General features: G+C 36.1%; 1 protein-coding gene across 3 annotated transcripts in view; it reads left to right on the plus strand.

Moving 5' to 3' along the window:
- Positions 1-15718, plus strand: part of LOC127860876 (uncharacterized) — a 183560-nt gene that overhangs the window by 35265 nt on the left and 132577 nt on the right. The window contains exons 2-6 of one of the 3 annotated variants that reach the window (XM_052399178.1): positions 6029-6996; positions 8554-8912; positions 9533-9590; positions 12834-13632; positions 15572-15710. In XM_052399178.1, the coding sequence (XP_052255138.1) occupies positions 6029-6996; positions 8554-8903 (1318 nt within the window). In that variant the 3' untranslated portion in view covers positions 8904-8912; positions 9533-9590; positions 12834-13632; positions 15572-15710. The remainder of the gene's footprint in view (positions 1-6028; positions 6997-8553; positions 8913-9532; positions 9591-12833; positions 13633-15571; positions 15711-15718) is intronic. The other 2 variants (XM_052399179.1, XM_052399181.1) reach the window with 2 other exon arrangements.

The following is a 15718-nucleotide window of genomic DNA, read 5'->3' on the forward strand; positions in this document are numbered from 1 at the left end:
ACTCAAGAACTCATACGCCTAGGATCATGAAACTTCATAGGTAGATTGATCATGACTCGCAGATGATCCCTATTGATTCTGAGGTCATTAGATCAAAGGTCAAGGTCACAGTGACCTGAAATAGTAAATTGGTTTCCGGATGATAACTCAAGAACGCATACGCCTAGGATCATGAAATTTCATGGGTAGATTGATCATGACTCGCAGATGAGCCCTATTGATTTTGAGGTCACTAGGTTAAAGGTCAAGGTCACGGTGACCCGAAATAGTTAAATGGTTTCCGGTTGATTACTCGAGAACGCTTACGCCTAGGATCATGAAACTTCATAGGTACATTGATCATGACTCGCAGATGACCCATATTGATTTTCAGGTCACTAGGTCAAAGGTCGAGGTCACTGTGACAAAAAACGTATTCACACAATGGCTGCCACTACAACGAACAGCCCATATGGGGGGCATGCATGTTTTACAAACAGCCCTTGTTTAGTTTTTTCCCATGTTTGATTAATTGGCTTTGTTGCTTTGTTCTAGCGTTAAATGATTACATTTGTACGATCTCTGTTTATCAGAGAAAATGTCAATGCAGTATCTCTTTTTGAAATAATACAGACAATACCGACATCAGATTTTCTAGCAATTTTCAGTATTAAGGAACACTTGATTTTAGACCATGAATACAGAAAGAACTTAGAATTATATGTTATAGTAATACCAGTTTTATTTGGATTATTTTGTTAATCACGTGTGCAATACAAACAAATAAAATACAACTATAAAAAAGGACAAATAACGAACAAGAACATTTGGTAGAGTCAAATCAGTCTATACAAGGTTTTAAGAGCTAAGGTCAAGGTGACCTTCAAAGTTTTGGTCAAGGCTTTAAGGTCAAGGTGACTATCACACTTACATGTAGTGTGAAAATCGTTTCCGATCAATAACTTGTGAACAAATTAACCTATTTGCTTGATACATGTACTTCACTTCTGCATTGGCCTTGGACAGTATATGACCCCTATTGAAATTGTAATCACTAGGTCAAAGGTCAAAGTCACTATCACACTAAGTGTGAAAATCGTTTCCAATCAATAATTCGTCAACAAATTGACTTGATTCTTCACATTTGCATTGGCCTTGAACAGTAAATGACCTCTATTGAAATTGAGGTCACTTCTTCAAAGGTCAAGGTCACTATCACATTAAGTGGCATCCGATCAATAACTCGTCAACGAATTGACTGATTAGCTTGATACTTCATATGTGCATTGGCCTTGGACAGTAGATGACCCCGATCTAAATTGAGGTTGCTAGGTCAATGGTCAAGGTCACTATCCTATTTGATACTTTATGTACATTGGCCTTGGACAGTAGATGAGTCCAATTGAAATAAGTTATGCAGTAAGTGTGAAATAGTTTTTTAATCAATAACTTGTCAGCTTATTCACCGATTGGCTTGATACTTGTCATGTGCAATATCCTTGGACTGTAGATTACCCCTCTCAAAATTGGGGTCACTAGGTCAAAGGACATGGTCACTGGCACAATAAGTGGGAAAAGCGTTTTTTATCAATAATTCGTCAACGAATCAACTTATTGGCTTTATACTACCCTTGCGCATTGGCTCGGACAGTAGATGACCCGTGTCAAAATTGGGGTCACTAGGTCAAATGTTAAGGACACTGTAACAATAAGTGTGAAAATTGTTTCTGATCAATAACTCATCAATGAATTGACTGATTTACTTGATACTTCAGATGCTCATTGGCCTTGGACAGTAGATGAACCCTATTGAAATTGGGATCACTAGTTAAAAGCCCTGTTTGGGGGGGGGCATATGTCTCTGACCGCAGAAAACTTGTTCTCATTGTGTGTAGTATACAGTAAATTGCAAAATATAATTCTATTCTTATGTCCTAATTTTTAAAATATCATTGACTCTAGGCTTGCTACTGCATGAAATGTCAATATCACACATGAATAAACAGTAGACCAATCTCTTAGATTCTCCTTTAAAATATTTTACAATGGCGTCTTTTCTTGTCCACGAATAGATCGTGTGACAACAACAAAAGCAAAATAATCGCAATAGGTTAAATAATAACATATTGTGAGATAGTAGACCAGGTTGCATGTCATAAGCCACTCATCACAGGCTAGATTGTTCATACTGAGACTTTATTTAGAAATAGAGGACCTCTTCTAAGATTTGGGGTTATTTCGTTTGCATCTGTCCTTTGGTCCGTTTGTTGGTTTGTCCATAGACCAATTGTTTCTAGACAATATCTAGGTAATGCTTTGGCCTACATGCAAAATGTTTTATGTTTACATCAAAGAAGATTAAGAGGCCAATCCATTTTGAGGTTAATAGGTCAAAGGTCACAGAAGCTTTTAACATGAAATTATAATGGTGTATATGCAGTTTTCAGGTTTAGAACATTTAATACACATAATAACAATCTTGTAAGCAGATTTTCAATTATGATAAAACTATGTAGGAACATAAGGCATTGTACAGAAATAGTACAGTACTGCCTTAATTAAATGAAATCACTGATTGAATTTTAAAATTTTTTAGACTGGTGCTTACAAAAAAAACAGTCCCAGCCGGTTTATTAAACAATAATTTATATAATTTTCATTGCTGGCTAATAAAAAACAATCTGGAAGTCATGCCTGTTTTGTGGGGTGGAAGAACATTAATGATCTTTTCTTACATTATTATGCATAGTGTTGTCAAGGTTTACAATATCAAAAGTGAAAACAATGTAAACAACTAGATATGTTTTCTTAGTACATGAATACCTCTGCAATCCTGAATTTGTCCCAAAAGTGTCAAAAAATTACGAACAAACATACAGAATTGCACGAGTTTCCTTGACGATGAATATGTTACTGTAGACATATCCATCTATCATCAATCCTTTTTAGTTACGCTTATCACAATTGATATGATTGTTTGGTTAAAGGGACATGCACGTGGGCAAAATTACATGACGATAAATATTGACGTAAATTGTCAGTCCTCTAGTAGCAATACTGTTTATTTTACAATCGACACATATTTTAAAATGATTTTTTTTATAAAAATTAAACATTGCTACAATTATAACTAGAAATGGCGCAGCAGAGGCCGACATGTATCCCCACGCAGCATGTTTGGCCCAGGGGCGCCCCAGGGTTGGTAATGGGGTCATGCATTTGAGATTGACCATATTGTCATAAGAGAAGTTCAGTATCAATTAGAAGTGAATCTGTGTAGAAATGAAGAAGTTAAGTAAAAGGCAATTTTGGGTGAGTGTTGCCTATGTGGGTGGGGTGCCCAAGGGTTGGTAATGGGTCTATGCATAGTTGAGATTGACCGTATTGTCATAAGAATAGTTCAGTATCAATAATAAGTAAATCGGTGTAGAAATGAAGAAATTATAGTTAAAGGCAATTTTGGGTGGGTGTGGCCTATGTGGGTGGGGCGTCTCAGTCTCAAGGTTGGAAATGGGGCCATGCATAGTTGAGATTGACTGTATTGCCATGCATAGTTGAGATTGACTGTATTGTCATAAGAGAATTTCAGTATCAATTTGAAGTGAATCGGTGTAGATATGAAGAAATTATAGTTAAAGGCAATTTTGGGTGGGTGTGGCCTTTGTGGGTGGGGCGTCTCAGTCTCAAGGTTGGTAATGGGGCCATGCATAGTTGAGATTGACTGTATTGCCATGCATAGTTGAGATTGACTGTATTGCCATGCATAGTTGAGATTGACTGTATTGCCATGCATAGTTGAGATTGACCGTATTGTCATGCATAGTTGAGATTGACTGTATTGTCATGCATAGTTGAGATTGACTGTATTGTCATGCATAGTTGAGATTGACTGTATTGTCATGCATAGTTGAGATTGACTGTATTGTCATGCATAGTTGAGATTGACTGTATTGTCATGCATAGTTGAGATTGACTGTATTGTCATGCATAGTTGAGATTGACTGTATTGTCATGCATAGTTGAGATTGACTGTATTGTCATGCATAGTTGAGATTGACCGTATTGTCATAAGAGAATTTCTGTATCAATTTGAAGTGAATTGGTGTAGAAATGAAGAAATTACGGTATAGTAAAGGGCAATTTTGGGTGGCTGTGGTCTATGTGGGCGGGGCGCCCCAGAGTTGTTAATGGGGCCATGCAATTAGTTGAGATTGACCGTATTGTCAAAAGAGAGGTACAGTATCAATTTGAAGTAAAACGGTGCAGAAATGAATAAGTTAATGTAAAATAACGTACAAAATGAGTGAAATCTCTGACCCGCCCGCCCAAACCCCCATAACTTTTGACCCAGGGGTCAGATCAAAATTCCAAATAGTGCAGGGTCGCAAATATGCTCATAGCTACCATGTGTGTTAGTTTCAAGGTTCTTGTGCTTATAGTGTAGGAGGAGATATTGGCCAGGACGGACAGACAGATGGACGGTGGAGATAACCACAACATCCCCATGCTTTTCAAAAAGCGTGGGGATAATGAAATAAAAAACAGAACGAAAATATAGAGGTGCGCAAGCTTGCATGCCTGGTTACTGTACTCGTAAAATTCAGGAATACGTATTGAGTTATATACGACAGAAAAGTAACACGGATGGATGGAAGAGTGCAAATCTATATACCCCTGTATTAAGCCAATGAAAAAAGCGTTCATTTATTTTCCATGATTGTGTTGAGCTTGACTATTATATATTAAATATATAGTGGGGCTATCCTACTCACCCCAGCCTTGGCGTCGGCATTAGCATCTGCGTTAGCGTGCACATTTTAAAGTTTTGTACTACCCCAAATATTTTCATTGTTCCTTGACATATTGCTTTCATATTGCATACTTGTTAACCATCATGACCCCAACCTATAAACAAGAGCAGACAACTCTATCAAGCATTTTGTCATAATTATGGCCCCTTTTCCACTTATAATATGCAGCAAATGTTAAAGTTTGTGTACTACCCCGAAAATTTTCAATGTCCCTTGACATATTGCTTTCATATTTTGCATACTTGTTTACCATCATGACCGCAACCTTTAAACAAGTGCAGACAACTCTATTAAGCATATTGTCATAATTATGGCCCCTTTTCCACTTAGAATATGCAGCAAATGTTAAAGTTTTCGTACTACCCCATTTATTTTCATTGTCCCTTGACATATTGCTTTCATATTTTGCATACTTGTTTACCAACATCACCCCCAACCTATAAACAAGAGCAGACCACTGTATCAAGCATGTTTACATAATTATTGCCCCTTTTATACTTAGAATATGCATATTATTTATAAACATATGTTAAAGTTTGCGTACTACCCCAAATATTTCCTATATCCTTTGACATGTTGCTTTTATATGTTGCATACTTGTTTACCAACATGACCCCAACCTATAAACAAGAGCAGACCACTGTATCAAGCATTTTTATATAATAATGGCCCTTTTTATACTTAGATAATTGAAAAATTTGCTTAATTTGCCATAACTTCTTTATTTATGATCACATTTTATTATTACTTTGACAAAACAACACTTGAAATACCACAATGGATTCCACCCAAACAATTCCCCACACCCCTCCCCCTGAGAATCCCTTCCCCCTCCCCAACCTCCCCCCCCATTTTTTTTAAACATTATCTAATAAATTACCCCACCCCACATTATACTCTCACCCCCCTAACCCCCCCCCCCACCCCCCTTTTTTATTTTTGAAAGATTGTCTAATAAATGACCACACCCCACATTATACCCTATCTCAATCCCCCCCCCAAAAAAAAAAAATAATAATGTTTTTTTCCTTTTTATTATTTTTGAAAGTTCATCTAATAAATTATTGATAATGAACAATTTCCCCATGATGGCTTATGTTATATTGTCAAGCACTCGAATAGTCGAACGCGCTGTCCTCTGACAGCTCTTGTTATTTGACACTGTATACTTGTTTGAAGCATTACATTAGTTTACTGACTATTCCTTGGTATGTACATGTATTAATTGTTTATTTCAGCCAGTGCAGTAAAGTGACCCCGATTTCGGAGCTGACCAACTCCCAGCCCACAGACCTACAGGGACTGTCAGTGGAGCTGGAAACTGTCATGGGGGGAATCAAAAGCCTACAGATAAATCAGGAGGCCAGTGTTCAGTCATTGCAGAGAACATACAAGGAACATGGGGCAGTCATGATAGAACAATTGCATGGCAATTTAAATACGAATATAGATAAGTGTTGTAATAGTTCTGTGGGTACATCGGACAAAAATTTAAAAGAAGAAATGTGTTGGAGTGTTCTTTCTATCTTGAATGAATTTGATAGTATTACTGTGAAGGAACTAAATGAGATAAAAGATGAAGTTATAAGCATAAAAGGGTCAGTTACAAGTTCCATTCATAAATGCACCAGTCTTCACAATGACTTGTTACAACTACTTGAAATCGTTCAGAAAATTGGAGATAATAAGGAGCTCTGCCTTATAGCCAGCATAAAATGTAAACATATCATACAGCAGGCATTGACTCTGCTTGGAAAGTCAGGCAAGGTGTTTAAGGTCCAGGGGAAGTCTGAGCACAATGTGAGAGTACCAAGTGATTCAGTTTCATGTGCTATCTCAGGCATATGTGTTCTTCCAGATGGACAGGTCCTGGTTGTAGACTGGACAAATAATAATGTCAAGCTGCTGAACCAGCAGTACCAGGTGGTGAGTCACTTGGATGTGAATGCTCAGCCATTTGACATTTGTTTGATCACACCTAGTGAGGTTGCAGTGACTGTGAATGCTAGCAACATACATGAGGTCCAGTTTATCACTGTCAACCAGGGAAAGCTTGTTCCTGGCCGGAAGTTTCAGTTACAACATGAATGTAGAGGTATTGACCATCACCAAGGAGACCTTTTTGTCATCTCTAGTAAAGATCTCTACAAATACACACTGAATGGCAAACAGGTCTGCAGTCTCTATAGGTCATTTGATGGTACAGGTAAGAATCATGGTAAATCCATCCTGATAACATTTGTATTATGTACAGGGATTTTTCTAGCCATTGTGGGAAAAGGAGTCGTCAAATTTTGTTATTAGCTCGGCTGTTTTCAGAGTAAACCTGAGGTATTGTCATAGCCAGCTCGTCGTCCGACGTAGGTGTCGTGCTGGCGTCGTGCTAAAACCTTCACATTGGCTCTAAAATCAAAGTGCTTCCACCTACAACTTTGAAACTTCATATGTAGATGCACCTTGATGAGTTCTACATGCCACACCCTTTTTTGGGTCACTAGGTCAAAGGTCAAGGTCACTGTGACCTCTTATATAAAACTTTAACATAGGCTCTAAAATCAAAGTGCTTCCACCTACAACTTTGAAACTTCATATGTAGATGCACCTTGATGAGTTCTACGCGCCACACCCTTTTTTGGGTCACTAGGTCAAAGGTCAAGGTCACTGTGACCTCTAATATAAAACTTTAACATAAACCTTAACATTCGCTCTAAAATCAAAGTGCTTCCACCTACAACTTTGAAACTTAAAATGTACATGCACCTTGATGAGTTCTACAAGCCACACCCATTTTTGGGTCACTAGGTCAAAGGTTACTGTGACCTTTAATATAAACTTTAATATAGGCTCTTAAATCAAAGTGCTGTTACTTACAACTTTGAAACTTCATATGTAGATGAACCTTGATGAGTTCTACACGCCACACCAAATGTTGGGTCACTAGGTCAAAGGTCAAGGTCACTGTGACCTCTAAAAAAAAATCTGACACGCTTTCGCAGCTGAGCGTTGGCACCTGTTATGCTGTGCTCTTGTTTTAAATCCATACAATGACAAATTGGGAAAATTTTATCGACTTAATGAACCAAATTGGGATTATTATTTTTTTATCAACAAATATTGACCCATAAAGCCTTTATCTTGTTTTTTTTTAAATCATATCAATTATAGTTATATACTTTGTGAGATGAAAATAAAATAAAATTCAGACATCATAGCAGAAAACCCGCTGATGTATCATAAAATATTTGTTCTATAATTCATATGTGCTCTTTGAATGCTACAGTACATTGTAGCCAAAACAAGATTCAGAAATATTGATTTATAAACATGAGTAATGCAGTATTTTGACTGTCACTACATGACATGTCTATAAATAGAAACTGAGTTCCTGGGAGAGAGACACTTTCTGACCTGGTCTTAATTTTGTGGTTGTTAAATGATTGTACATGTACAATATGTTTACCTGTTGATAGAACTGTGCAATTGTTTCAGTAAGTGTAATTTTTTCCATCTGTGTAGTTTTGCTTTAATTCATATCTTACTCACCAGTCGCATTTCAACATGTCAAACGTTAACACAATAGCTCTGCTACTGAAGTTTATTGTCACGCTTAACTATTGAATCATTGAAATGTATGCATATATTTTAGATGTGTAAAGGCCTCTTTATAGCAACATATGCGTAATACAATATCACTGCAGTATGTTTTATAAGATTATTTAACATTGACAGTAATTCAATATCTTGATGTTACTCTGTTTTGCAGTAGACCAGTGTGCTGTGAGTCCCACAGGAGACAGGCTGTACATCATCGGCCACTGGCAGCCCAAGCTCCTCACCCTGGCCAGGGATGGCACACTCCTGGCTACATACACAGACCCAGCACTAGAGCGCTCACTTGGTCTACATGTGACCCCTGCAGGCCAGGTGCTGGTCTGTGGACACTGGCCCGACACTGTACTACAGGTGGGCTGGGAGGGAGAGAGTAAGCTGGCTAATCTTGCTACTTGGGGAGATGGAGTGTGGAACCCATTTTCAGTCTGCTACTGCAGCACCACATCATCCATCATTGTGGGACAGTGGTGGGACAGCATCCTGGTGTTCAGAGTGGAATAGTGTGTACATGTATGTATTAGTTGTTGTTATTAGTGATTAGTATTTCAATGACAATGTGTTAATTGTTTAGCATACGAACATAGAAGTGTGTGATGTTACAATACAACATTAGTGTGTAGTTAAAGATACAAATAATTTATGTGCACATATTGTTATCTGATTATACAATGTGAGGGTTTTTGTTTGAACATAAGATATAATGCATATTATGTTATGTTGCCATAACGTTTGTGTCATTATGGTCCTAACATTTAGTTCTTGTAAACTTTGCATGAAAAAAACAAAGCATTTCAACTGAAAATTTCATATTTCTACATATATGCACATGTACATAGCAACTGAGGCTATTTTTAGACTTTCATTTCTATAAACACCATGCCATGTAAGAAATGTATATGGATGAATACTTTTTTAATAAAGTATGACATTGTTTAAGTTATCTTTGGAGGAGTGTATATTGATATTTTAAGCAATGTTTACAGAAAGGTAACACTTGATGTGAGATTGATTAATTTGCCATATTTTATGATGTTGAACATGTCTTATACTTTTTTTATTACATTTATGTAAATGTGTGTGAGTCCTAAATATACATACAAGAAATACATCGAGCTACTCTGCTGCTCCAGTTGCTGCTGGGTCGAGACAACGATGTTGAGGATGTGGGGGACAAGCATGAAGCAGAAGGTAAAAGAGACGCTTTGTCAGGCCCTTTCTTCTCCACTTTGGGAAAAAATGCAATTTTGGGATTTTGAATTTGTTTCATGCTAAAAGTCCATTGATTTGGGAAAAACACATTTAATATAAGTATTAATAATACTTCAAATGATAGGAATAAAATCCTATTATAATAGTTATAAACTTTGTTAGATCTAATTGAAACATAATTGAGATATAATTTTCATAAGGAACAGCATATAACACGCTTTGGGTATGGGTCCGTTTAACAGACCCATAAATACTCAAGGAAAAGCCCTGCTTGTGTATTTCCTGTTTATTAAGATGAAGTGGAAAATAATGGTATGAGTTTACATAAGGTAAAATATCCTTTTAAATTGTTTGTTTTTTGTAAAATCATATATACTCGTCCGCATGTTATTTCGTGGTTAAAAAAGACTCATGGACGTGGTAGTTAATGCGTGACTTTCTCAGTTCGGAAACAATAAATATGGAATTTGTGTCAGTTATTTTCCAGTATATTTGTATTTAATTTGTGGATTGTTCAACCCTTAAAATCAATAAAAAATAATGTCCCGCAAATAATATTTTTTTTGCAGTGTATAAATAAGTTAAGTGGACGAGAATGATATGATATGATTTCACAGAAGGTAAAATGGCGTCTATTTTTGTGTATATCGTGTTTACAGTACAACTTATTTTGCTTGATGATCAATAACTCAAACCCTTCTCCAGCTTGATGCTTTCCAACTTACCGATACAGACACCTCAGAAACACAACACCACAATAATTTCTGTCATCCCCATGCAGGCTTTGAGTTTTTATAAAGCTGTGAAATATTCAATTATGCCTATTTGATTGGAATCTATTCCATCTAATGCCGTATAGAGTATGTTTGCGAGGAGGTGTTAAGTTTTCATTGTGTATACAGTGTTGTTTTTTTTGTCAAAACAGGCCCCGTCACAAAGGAGCATGATTTACATAAAACCACCATTTTTTCACGGGATATTATGCGTTCTTGTTAGTTTCATGGAATAAATGTGTTTTGTTTTATGGAGTTAACGAGTATTGAAAAGTGTAAAGAAAAATAATTAAATGGGAAAATTTGTATGGGAAAATAATTAAAACAAGCATTTCGTTGAATTGCTGCCCACGCCAATATGCTTCTGGACACAAAAGTATTATATTTGACACTCAAAACAACATGGTTTCAAGATACAAAGGGCCATAACTCCGTTATTAACAGATGGTGTACAATGTCATTTGGCGTGCATCATCCTCTTATCCATATATATACTCATTTCATGTTTCAATAAAATCTGCCAAAGCACTTTAAAAATATGGCTCCGGACACACAAAAAGCATTTTTCAAGAAACAAATGGCCATATCTCTATTATTAACTGATGGTGTACAATGCCATTTGGCATGCATCATACTCTTATCCATATGCATACTCATACCAAGTTTCAATGAAATCCGCCAAAGCACTTACAAGGTATGGCTCCGGACAGAAGGACTGACAGACAATGCCAAAACAATATCTCTCCGCCTATGGCGGGGGATAATAATAAGTAAAGAAACCTCTAAACTCACAATTTCGCACTGAAAGAAGCCCAAACACGTTTTAATAATATTATATTTCTTCTACGATATAGCATATAAGAAGTTTACAGTATATTTACTGTATTCTGTTATATAAGTTAATGTTATTTGCTCTTGAAAGACCTTTATAAATCTAAGCACCGACAATGGAAGCCATATGTCTTATCAGGCATTATTATAATAATTTTCATTGTTCAAACATTTCTACGTGAAGGATTGATCTGCAATTTGGCATGCACATTGAGGATAGATGAAAAATGATAAGGAAGTGCATATTTTTTGCATTTTAAACAGTTCAGGTTGCCTTATAGGTTACATTATACTAAATAATTGTTTCATGTAGGGCTATACTCACACAAAAAATCATATTTTACTCGAAGCCATGATTAACACTTTAGACTGGTGTTCTTGCTTTATCTCTTGGATATATTGGAAGGGAGAGAAAAGATGCTCGCTACTTAATCCCTGACATATGATAAAGTTAGAGACTTAAGTATACAAATTTGGCCTGTAAACAGTTACATTGCACTAGAAAATGGCCGGAAAATCTAAGGCGCAAAAGAAGTAGAGTTTGACTTGAGTAAAGTTAATGTTTGGTTTTAACATGACATATCTTTTTTATTGCTTAAATCTATTCAGCTTAGAATGAACTTTCAGAAAAAGTATGGTTATGGTGGTCTCTATGTTCTAAATGTTGCATTTATTTTCTCTTAAAGTTGCCGCTTTTACATTGAATTATATAGGGAAATAATTTAGTATATTGTGGCCTTTAATTAATTTAGCTTACACTAACAAGGGAGAGAACTGTCAATATGTACCAGCAGTAAGTTGTTGCCATTAAATTGTTTCATATTTTATTAAAATGTAATATGTCTTACAACTTTTATGACATGATGATTTACTTTGGAACTGTTGTCTAGTGTGAAATTAAACAGAGTTTAACACCAAAGACCTGTAAAGGCATGGTAAAAATGGTGTGTGTGATTTTGTAACTTTGGGAATACATTAATATGAAGTTGTTGCCTCCCATTTATTATTATCCCCCGCAGTTCATATCCCCCACTCTAGTGTTATGCAGGAAAAAAACTGGCTAAAAACATCAATGAGCCACGCTGTGAAATAATAGGGCTTAATGCATGTGCTTAGATTGTAGTCCCAGATTAGCCTGTGCAGTCCGCACAGGCTACTTAGGGACAATAATTACCTCTTTAAAGGTATGTTTTGTTGAAAATAAGTATCTTCTTTTGTGAAAATCCAGTATGATCAGAAAGTGTCCTCCCTGATTTGCTTATGTGGATTTCACATGCTAATCTGGGACGAAAGCTTCTAATATTGATGAGCGGCAATTTGGCTTATAAAATTACACTGAAAGTTAAGTAAGAATAATATCTATGAATTTACAGGTTATTAAAGCATTAGCCAACACTTGTAATGTTTTAATCCGAAATGGTTTAATTGCATTAATTTTCATTAATTGCTATTTAGGACAAGGCACCAATGAAATGCCAAATTAGAAATTTAGATAATTATGTTTTGCTGTTGAAAACCTTCACATCCAATCAAGAGGCATATATGTAGTGTATTATACATTGTAATATAAAAATGTGTTACAAGTTCATATCCCCCAATCTAGTGTTGTTGTTTTCAGGAGAGCACCAGCAGTGATATCAAGTTGGCCAACCAACAGCACCAGTCGGGCCTGCAGGAGCCCCAACACAAAACAATCCTTTCCCTCCCCTGATCCCTAGCTCCTCCCACTGGACCTCCGGCTTCAAATGGTCAGCATCGTTACACAAGTCTGTTCTGCAATAAATCCTCAGCACGTCAAGTTTTCACGCGCTGTTATGAACAACCGAAATGTCTGTGTCGAGATTTCCCCAAGCAAGCCCGAGTAGTTTTGTTTAGCTCTAGTGCCCGAGTAGGAGGAGTGTTACAGAAGCGAGACGTTATAGCAGCACTTATGGTAACGCTAACAGTTAACGCTAACAGTTAGTTCTAGCTGTGGACATCACGAAGAATCTCACGAAGAATGAAACGTTGAATAGTTTGTTTAATTCTTTATAAGACAGCTATATATTCAGCGAGGAACGGGAGCAAATCAAGGAACAATTGAGACGATTCATTCAGAAGAATATCTGCTGCAGATAGTTAGGACAGTAGTAGCGTTACGGACTGTCCTCAGCGCACAATATATTCATGTGGTGCACCTCAGACGCAAATTCCCCCCATTATTGAAAACAAGTTGCTAAAAGTAAACACGCCCAGTTTTGCAATCTGAGCCCAAACGGCATCGCATTGAATTGAGACTAAAGGAGGCTTAAAAACATGACACCAGTTTTGTTGTAAGGTACGCCCTTCGACTCTCAACCCGAAGTTTATCAGAACTCAAATTTGGCCCTTAACAATATCTGCGAAGCCAGCATATCAGCTCAGCTTCTGAGCTTCAGGTGAGACCTTACAGTGTTATTAATTTTGTCAAAGATTGGGCCTAAATTCAGCCCCATTCCTCAAAAAGTCTATAGAAAAATAAATATTTAATACTGGTTAAAATTTACAATGCAATATTTGCCAAAAAAAGTGTTTGATACGTTGCAACAATGATTTACTTGCCTTATTAAGCTGTATAAGTTGAAACTTAGTACAATTAAAATACAAATAAAAAATTCTAAATTGTTAAGTATTTGTGTTCACGTATAATTGATTATGATCTAATATGATTTTTATTTAAATTAGAAACCGGATGTTTGCAAAGACAAAATCACTATACTGCTTTCATATCTTTATGCACACACTTTCAACGCCAGTGACTAAACTTTACATCTAAGGTCTGTCTTACAAAAACAATGGCATAAATGTAGACATCAACTAGTATCGATTCAATATCACGTACATATAATAGATTTAACCATAATAGGCTATAATTACTAGTATAATGGCCCCTGGTAGCAAGACAGAGTATCATATACTTAATTCACCATAGACTTTCATCTGTTTTTGCATTTCTGTCTAATCCATAGGCAATACGTGTTTGATCAAGTACTCATAAACTTACAGTATTGTGTCTTATGACTTGTTGTATTGTCTATTGCAAGTTGTTTAGTCTCCCGTAATAAGTTGTGCACATTTAAATATGTACAGTCTCATATTTTAAGTTGTTCAGTGTCATGTTAAAAGTTGTATTGTTTTACAGTTAAAGTTGCAGAGTATCAAATTAAAAATTATGTAGTCTTTCATTTTAAGTTGTTACGTAGGCTTATTTGGGCAGACACTTTGTGCACAATTTATAAAGCCCTGTTTTCTCGGTATGAGGCTCAAAGTAAATCCCCCTACAGTCTGTTACAGAGTTGTACAAGATGATACCAGGTGATCCTTGTTATGGGAAAAGGGTGCTTAATGCATGTTATGTACCATCCACAGATTAGCCTGTGCAGTGCGCACTCTGAATTATCAGGGATAATGCTTTCCATTTTTGAGGAAATTTTCGCTTTAAAGAAATTATTTCTAAACAAAAATCATGTCTTGGTTGAAAGTGTCGTCTCAAGTTAGCCTGTGTGGACTTCGCAGGCTAATGTGGTACTATACATATTCATTAAGCCCAGTTGTCCTGAATATGGCTCAAGTTTAGTCTGCTTCCAGTCTGTTGGTATTTGTAAATTCTGATTAGAACAAATATGGTATAAACACCACTATGATTAAAAACTGGTAATTGAGACATCGGTGTACATATAAATGCAAATTTAACATACATATTGAGCAATTCTAATAGTAGCTCACAATTTCCCAATTTAACATAGTTTGCCATTTGTAAAGAGTTGGCTACTCATTTTTTCACAAAATTGAAAACTTTAATCCGTATTTTGTTCATAAAATATCATATCAAACACAGTTAATGTTTAAAATAACTTGGACAAAATATTGTTTTGTTATTGGTAACTGTGATAATATAGATTTATGGGCATCAACAAAGTACAGACAAACTAGTATTGTAATATGATAGTTATTAAGCGCAAATGGCCTGTAACATAATTTTTACTCCAAGGTGTATGTGAAAAAAAGCCTTTTCTTTCCATCTTTATAAAGTACACGTAATAGGCACTTCCTTATATGCATGTGGACTAATAAAATGAGCACTGAAACTGAACATTTCAACAAAAACGCATGTCAAAGAATATATTTTAATCGGATTTGTGCAATTAAGTTCCATGCAATTAAAAATACATATAATTCCCAATTTAAAAGATGGAATTTTCCCGATGTTTGATATTATTATGCTACTTTTCCTCATTGGTGTGGTATAGATACTTTTTTCAATTTGGCAAAACAATTGCTGTGTATTAGTAATTTACTAGTTCAAAAGACTTCATATTGGTTTTCTCAATGTTACAGCACCTGCTAAGCATAGAAGACAAAGGAGTAGTGAAAGGCTCAGCCAAATCAAAGTCCAGCGATGTGAGGGTGAGACAGCCTTACCATGTCCTCGTATTGCAACATGAAGGACATTTTAGCTGAAACTAACAAGGGAGAGGTCTGTAA

The sequence above is a fragment of the Dreissena polymorpha genome, chromosome 15 (assembly GCF_020536995.1).
Source record: "Dreissena polymorpha isolate Duluth1 chromosome 15, UMN_Dpol_1.0, whole genome shotgun sequence".
NCBI classification, from domain to species: domain Eukaryota; kingdom Metazoa; phylum Mollusca; class Bivalvia; order Myida; family Dreissenidae; genus Dreissena; species Dreissena polymorpha.